The following is a 7,451-nucleotide window of genomic DNA, read 5'->3' as shown; positions in this document are numbered from 1 at the left end:
TACCTACCTATATAGTTTAAGTTTAAAAAATTTGGCTCTCAAAAGAAATTTCAATCGTTGTACTGTTGATATTTGGCTCTGTTGACTAATGAGTTTGCGGACCACTGATCTAGGATATGCATAGCCCATGGACACAGGCAATAGGGTAGTGAAGACCTGGGAGGGAGGGAGGGAGAAAGGAAGGGGATGAGAGGATGGGGGTAACAGGGTAGGAATGGGAAATATCTGTAATACTATCAACAATAAAATATATATTAATAAATAAATAAAATGGAAGCTCCCATAAGAACCCCACTGTCAAAAAAAAAAAAAAACCACTGTCTGTGAGTATGTCTATACATATATAATAAATGTGAAAGTAACACATTTTGGGGTCAATGGCTGATCTTGCTGTAAGTACGGGTAAGTCTTAATTTGATGTACACCAGAAGCAGGACCTAAGGAGAGAATTACACATATTTTGTGAGGTGATTCTATTGACGGGGAACGGCACCAGATGTTAGACCTCAGTTCTTGAGTTCAGCTAAGAAAAGAACTCAGAGCCAAGGAACTAAAATACAACCAAAGTTTATTTAGAAAGTCACAGAGGTAGCCCTGGCCTGGTAACTCAGTTGGTTAGAGCATTATCCTAATACACCAAGGTTGCTGGTTCAATACCTGGTCAGGGCACATACAAGAATCAACTAATGAATGCATAAATAAGTGGAACAACAAATGGATGTTTCTCTCTCTTTCTCTCCCTCTCCCTCCCTACCTCCCTCTCAGCTGTGTGGACTCCGGGAAAAAGTTACAGAGGGTTCAGTATTATTAGAGGTTTCACGACATCCACTGGGAGTCTTGGAAAGTATCCTCCACAGATAAGAGGGGGGTGGGCCCCTACTGTATATTATTTTCAGGGTTACAACATAATGACCTGATAAAAAAAGTATATATTGAGTAATTATCAAAACAATAAATCTAGTTAACATCCATCACCACACAGAACTACCAATTTTTTTTCTTGTGATGAAAACTTTCAAGAACACTCTTAGCAACTTTCAAATATACACTGAATGGCCAGATTATTATGACCACCTGATGTTTGTAGGCAAATTAGCTATAATTTCACGCTGAAGTTGCTAGAGGGCCAGACCATTATAAATAGGGAGGCAGGTTGTTTACCACGACAGAAGTGATTTTTTTCTGAAGATATGTGTAAACAATGCAATTTAACAGCCTTTGAACGTGGAATATATTAATTATAGACTTCATACTGTTCATTACATCCCCAAGACTTTTTAATATCTGGAAGTTTGTACTTTCTGGTACATTTCACCCACCTTCACCAAAATGGTAAATTTTATGTATATTTTATCACAATTTAAAAAAACAACAACACCCCAGAAGCCCCACAGTAGACCACTTCTCACATTTCATAGGTCAGAATTCTGCCACCTGCCCATTCCCAGACCAATAGAGATAGCAACAATAATAAAACTAATATGATTGGCTTAGTCTAAGATTCACTCCCTTGTGACTGGGGAGAGGCCCAGGCTTTCCTGAAGCACATGGCTTCCCAGTACTTGAACAAAACTTGGGTTCTGTTAATGAGATAAAAGTAGATGGGGTGGGAGGAGGGGAGGATGGCTACTTGGTAGGACATGAGACCCTAGCAAGGTTTTTCCCACTGAGGCAAGGAGGGACTTGATTCCCAAAGTTTTCTAAAGATTTATGTGAAGCTTACTGACTCTAACCCCCAGGAGTCCAGGGGGGGAATTAGAATGTTTCTCATATCTGTCCCTTTGTCTTTCCACTCTTTGTAATCTACTCCCTCATCACCTCATATCTGACTGTATAGCAATGTTCTGAGGGACTCGTCTGTCTCTGGTTTTATTTCCACTTAGATCTGTCCTAAACACCACTAATTAACTTTACAGAACCTACATCTTACCTATATGTCCTGACTGGGAAACTTCCTACCAGGCTCTCTAGAACCATTCATTCTTTTGTAATCCTTGATTTTTTTGTCTCCTTACTAGTATGCTCCTTATGACAAGGGTTTTGCCTTGCTCATCATTGTATTCTCAATACCAGGAATAGTGCTGATCATTCCTAGGTTTTATCCATTCAATTGGTATTTATGGTGTTCAGTAAATATTGAATAAATATTGAACAAGTAAATAAATTATTCAATAAATAAATAAATCCATGCCCTTGATTTTTCCGTTTAAATGCTGTTTTTCTTTTTTTTTACATTAATTTTTTTTAAATATATTTTTATTGATTTTTTACAGAGAGGAAGGGAGAGGGATAGAGAGTTAGAAACATCGATGAGAGAGAAACATCGACCAGCCGCCTCCTGCACACCTCCTACTGGGGATGTGCCTGCAACCAAGGTATATGCCCTTGACCGGAATGGAACCTGGGACCCTTCAGTCCGCAGGCCGACACTCTATCCACCGAGCTAAACCGGTTTTGGCTTCTTACATGAATCTTATGCTGAAGACATACCCACACAATTTTCCCTAACCATTATTTACCTTGCCACCTCTATAATTTTGCTCACACAATTATTCCAGTTTGTAACACCTTTCTCTCTACTTTCTGATAACTAAAGACTTACTTTTTCCTTTAAGGCAAAGCCCAAATCCTACTTTCAATGTGAGTGTTTCTGAATTACACAAGGCTTCAGTGACCTGCTCTCCTCTATTATTTTCATGGTCTGTACCTATTTAGCACACATTTTCTTTTTTAAAATTTTTTTATTGATTTCAGAAAGGAAGGGAGAGGGAAAGAGAGATAGAAACATCAATGATGAGAAAGAATCATTGATTGGCTGCCTCCTGCACACCCCACACTGGGGATCGAACCTGCAACCTGGGAATGTGTCCTAACTGGGAATCAAACAGCAACCTGTGTGCACAGGAGGACACTCAACCAACTGAGCCACACCAGCCAGGGTCACATTTTTAAAGTAAAGTCCTATCTCCCCAAGTAGAGTTTGAATCCCTTAAATTCCGGAATCCTGTGTTATGCCTGTTTTTATTTCCAGTACCTAACCTAATACTAGAAGCTCTCAATAAATGGTCTGGGGCTTTCTTTAAACCTAATTTAGATGATAATTGAATAATGTTAAAATTTGAGTTATATTTCCATCAAACTTAATCCTAGTATATGTCTACCTTTGTATATCCATATATACATTTACCAGAACATACTAGAACCACAATTACATCTGTTTTTTGTGCTTTGTTGATGTACTACAGCTCATTTTTCAAAGGCAAACATCATAGTGAATTCCAGGACACCTGCGTCCACACGATCATTTCTTTGAAACTATATTTGGATGTACAAGCTATTAAAAGCTTCTTGTACTGAGTGACCTTTCAGGCAGAATTCAGATCTAATACTCACGCTGGTGCTGCCTGTTGCTGAGTGGAAGACAGCAGGAAATCCTGGATTCAAACCTCTATTGGGTTTTTGTTTTGCTTTTGTTTCCCTTCATTTTGCCTTAAGAAGATGAACAATGAAACCGCAACCCTGATATCCTTGAAAGAGACGATGAAAAGGTTGCTAAGGGCTACAGGGAGGGAGCAAGTATAGGCCTTCTTTACTGGGAAGGTGGGTTAAAGAAGTATAAGGATTAAAAATAGGCAAAGAACTATAGACATGCCAATTAGACTTCTATGTCTGTTAAAGTGGTTTAAGTCTTCCAGGTTAAAAGAAATATGTAAGTTAATAATAAAGAAAAATTTACTTCCAGGTACAAGAATTCCATTAAAATAGTGCATGTGCTATATATGGTAGGTAAAAATAAATTAAATGTGGTTTCTGCTCTGAAGGTACTCACTGCCTGTAGGGATAACAAAAGTATTCAAAAATACTTAAAATTTATTGTGATTGGCCATATAATGGTCATGTTCCTAAAGGGCTATGAAGAGAGGATCAATTAATTTTGTCTTTTATACTAGGAAAAGGAATTCTTCATAGAGAACATTTAAGCTAGATCTTAAAGTGTGAGTAGGAGTTTATAAGAAAAATATGGAAGGGAACTCTAGGCTGGAGAAGCAGTACATGTAAGCCATATAAGCTTGGAATCGCAAACCGTATTCAGTCAGCAGGTAGATGTCTCAATGATTGGTGGCTAGGCTGTGAGAGGAGTGGCAAAAATGGGAGCACAGGGTAAAGGACTTTATGTTTCCTGCTGAGGAGATACAGCTTGGCTCTAACAGTATCACTGGGCAAGTCAGGGTGGCATAAAAAGTTGAAGGACATGATCAGAATTGTGTTTCAGGAGCATATTTCTGGAGGATGGATTGGATGTTGCAGAAATTGATAGCAGGGATCCAGCTAGGCTGCTGTAATCCTAGGTCTCTCTCCCTCTCCCTCACTTCCCCCTCTCTAAAAAAAAAAAAAAAAAAAAAAAAAAAAAATGTACAAGAAAAAGACTCTGAACCCCTCCCTCCAAGAGCATACAATTTTGTTCATGAAAAACTAACTCAAAATAAAGCAGTAGGTGGGAGTGACAGATGATAGAGGTAGTCCTTGTGAGAATAAAGTATGCAGGGAGGAGATCTTCAGGTAGACAGTCTGGGGAGTCAAGCAGGCAGTGGACTTTGAGCTTATCCTTAAAGGAAGGATAGGATTCAAACAGTCAGAATAGGGTAGAGAAAGCAGTCTTATTAAATACTGGTTCCAGCACTAGCTAACTATATGACATTAGGTCTCAATCTTTTTAAAAAATATATTTTCATTGATTTCAGAGAAGACGGAGAGGGAGAGAGAGATAGAAACATCAATGATGAGAGAGAATCATTGATCAGCTGCCTCCTGCACGCCCCCCACTAGGGATCGAGTCTGCAACCCGAGCATGTGCCCTGACTGGGAATCGAACTGTGACTGCCTGGTTCAGAGGTCGACATTCAACTACTGAGCCACACTGGCCAGGCAGGTCTCAATCTTTTTGATATTTAGTATCTTTATCTGTAAAATAGTAGAAATGACTATTTCACTTCTTATGGTGGTTGTGAGACTCAAAGTAATGCTTGTATAAAATACTATTTTTTTCTTTTTTAAAAAATATGTTTTTATTGATTTGAGAGAGAGAGAGAGAGAGAGAGAGAGAAACATTCATCGGCTGTCCCGTACTGCCCACCACCAGGTATTGAGCCCCCGACCAAGGCATGTGCCCTGATCGGGAATTGAACCAGCAACCCCTTGGTGCATGGGATAAGGCTCAACCAACTGAGCTACTCCAGCCAAGGGCTGTATAAAATACTTTTTTAAAAATATATATGTTTTATTGATTTTTTACAGAGAGGAAGGGAGAGGGAGAGGAATAGAGAGTTAGAAACATCGATGAGAGAGAAACATCGATTTGGCTGCCTCTTACACACTCCCTACCGGGGATGTACCCACAACCAAGGTACATGCCCTTGACCAGAATCGAACCTTGTACCCTTGAGTCCGCAAGCCGACGCTATATCCACTAAGCCAAACCGGTTAGGGCAAATACTTTTTAAAGTATAAAGTACAATACAAAGATAAAACATGACAAATGAATTCAAGTAGACAATTCAAAAGTTTGGCAATATAAGGAATGCAAGAACTAGGATGATGGATAGAGAGAATGGCAAATAGCTACCCAACTTTGGTAGTGGTTGTAAAAAATACATTCTCGTCTTAGGCAACACCTTAATTTTGTTCCCTGACTTGAACCAACCCCCTGATTCTTTTATCCTATAGAGTAGACCACAAACTCCAAGCTTTAGAAGCACAGTTTAAAGAACTGGACTTCACCAAGGATAATCTGACACAGAAATTTGAACATCATAGCAAAATGTTGGCAAGCCAGGCAGCCCAAGATGAGCTGTGGACAGCAGTTCTGGCACTCAAGTGAGTATCCAATGAGAAATCAAGTGGAATGTTGTGGCATTGTGAGAATGGCATGGTCATTCTAAAATTAAACTTCTTAATGTGGTTCCAGCAATGGATTGTGAAGAAATCACATATTCTTAGGTTCATTTATTCCAAAAATATTAATTTGAGTACCTGTTTATATGCCAGGCACTGCAGTACTCATCAACAGTTTCTTGCTTGCCAAAATCTTACTAACACAGAGATGGATAATATAACTCCTCTGCCATTGAGAAACTTATAGTATGGGTGGCTGGAGAACTAGATATCCAGTTTAGCACAGGTCTTATTTCTAAAGTGTTTTCTAAAAATACAACAGCTGGTTCTCCTAGTGGGTTTGTACTTCTTTGAGCTATCCTAATAGAATTTATTTATATTTGAACATAAAGTATTCTACTGCTTTAGAAGCTCTCCCCTTCTTTGTAGGTTCACTTCAATGGAATTAAATATTATATACAGCTATGTCATGGAAGTACTCATCTGCTTGCACACTCGTGTGCTTGAGAAGCTGCCAGACCTGGTGAGAAGTCTTCCTACCTTAGCCTCCGTCCTTAGAAGAAAAGTCAAGAACAAGCGCATTAGAGTCGTATGGGAATCTGTCCTGGAGGAGTGTGGGCTGCAAGAAAGAGATACCACAGCACTTTGTACCTTCTTTATTGCACATGGTAACAAGGCAGAACACTACAGTGCCAAAGTGAGACAGATGTACATCAGGGATGTCACTTTCATGATCACCAACATGGTAAAGAACCAGGCTCTGCAGAATGCTTTGCTGATGGCTGTCCAGCTCATTGAGAAGGGGAAAGCAGTGACAGCCCCTGAAGAGCAAAAGTCATCCCTAAAAGAGTTGATGCCAATTGTCAAAAACTAACCTGTTCCCTATGACCTAGCAATTCCACTTCCAGTAATTTATCTTGCAAATGGGAAAGAAATATGTATATACAATTTTGCTATGGACGTATGGTATTTTTATAGCAAAAGTTGGGAGAGTATTAGAGAAATTATGATAAGTTGATACAATGGATACTTCTGTATAGTCATATAAAAGAATGAAGAAGCTCTTTGGGTTTGGCTCAGTACATAGAACATTTGCCTGTGGACTGAAGGGTCCCAGGTTCAATTCTAGCCAAGGGCACATGCCTAAGTTGTGGGCTGGATCCCCAATAGGGGGCGTGCAGGAGGCAGCCGATCAGTGATTCTCATCATTGATGTTTCTCCCTCTCCCTCTCCCTTCCTCTCTGAAATCAATAAAAATATATTTTAAAAATAAAAATATTTATTTCCAATATGTATTGTTAAATGGAAAAAGCGACAAACACATATGCATATAAACACATACGTAAGCTAATATATCCATAAACTTTATAAACTTCTTCTGGAGAGATACATAAGAACGTGAGAACATTGGTTGTCTTAAGGAAGAAAACTAAGAAGCTAGCGGGTCAAAGATAGGAGGAAATCTTGTTAATGCATATATACATTTTGAATTTTGAACCATGTAAATGTATTATCTATTAAAAGACAAAACAGGGCGGCGGGTCGGGCTGGCGGCAGCG

General features: G+C 39.2%; 1 protein-coding gene across 1 annotated transcript; it reads left to right on the top strand.

Annotated features, from left to right (window-relative positions):
• The first annotated feature begins 3,309 nt into the window (after positions 1 to 3,309).
• SMCO1 (single-pass membrane protein with coiled-coil domains 1) lies at positions 3,310 to 7,052 on the top strand. Its single transcript, XM_005873161.2, has 3 exons — positions 3,310 to 3,548; positions 5,725 to 5,874; positions 6,322 to 7,052. Exons 1-3 carry the CDS (start codon positions 3,499 to 3,501, stop codon positions 6,764 to 6,766), a joined length of 645 nt encoding a protein of 214 aa, XP_005873223.1. The 5' UTR covers positions 3,310 to 3,498; the 3' UTR covers positions 6,767 to 7,052.
• The last annotated feature ends 399 nt before the right edge of the window (positions 7,053 to 7,451 follow it).

The sequence above is a fragment of the Myotis brandtii genome, unplaced genomic scaffold, assembly GCF_000412655.1.
Source record: "Myotis brandtii unplaced genomic scaffold, ASM41265v1 scaffold4, whole genome shotgun sequence".
Classification (NCBI taxonomy): Eukaryota; Metazoa; Chordata; class Mammalia; order Chiroptera; family Vespertilionidae; genus Myotis; species Myotis brandtii.
The sequence above is the reverse complement of the archived record's forward strand: the minus strand, read 5'-3'. Positions and strand labels throughout refer to the sequence as shown.

What these genes read in the sequence shown, in the direction of transcription:
- SMCO1 (XM_005873161.2), top strand. Translation starts at nt 3,499, where the DNA reads ATGAACAATGAAACCGCAACCCTGATATCCTTGAAAGAGACGATGAAA. An exon ending in TTGAAAGAGACGATGAAAAG is followed by an intron (nt 3,549 to 5,724) that starts GTTGCTAAGGGC and finishes TTTATCCTATAG; the next exon opens with AGTAGACCACAAACTCCAAG. An exon ending in ACAGCAGTTCTGGCACTCAA is followed by an intron (nt 5,875 to 6,321) that starts GTGAGTATCCAA and finishes CCTTCTTTGTAG; the next exon opens with GTTCACTTCAATGGAATTAA.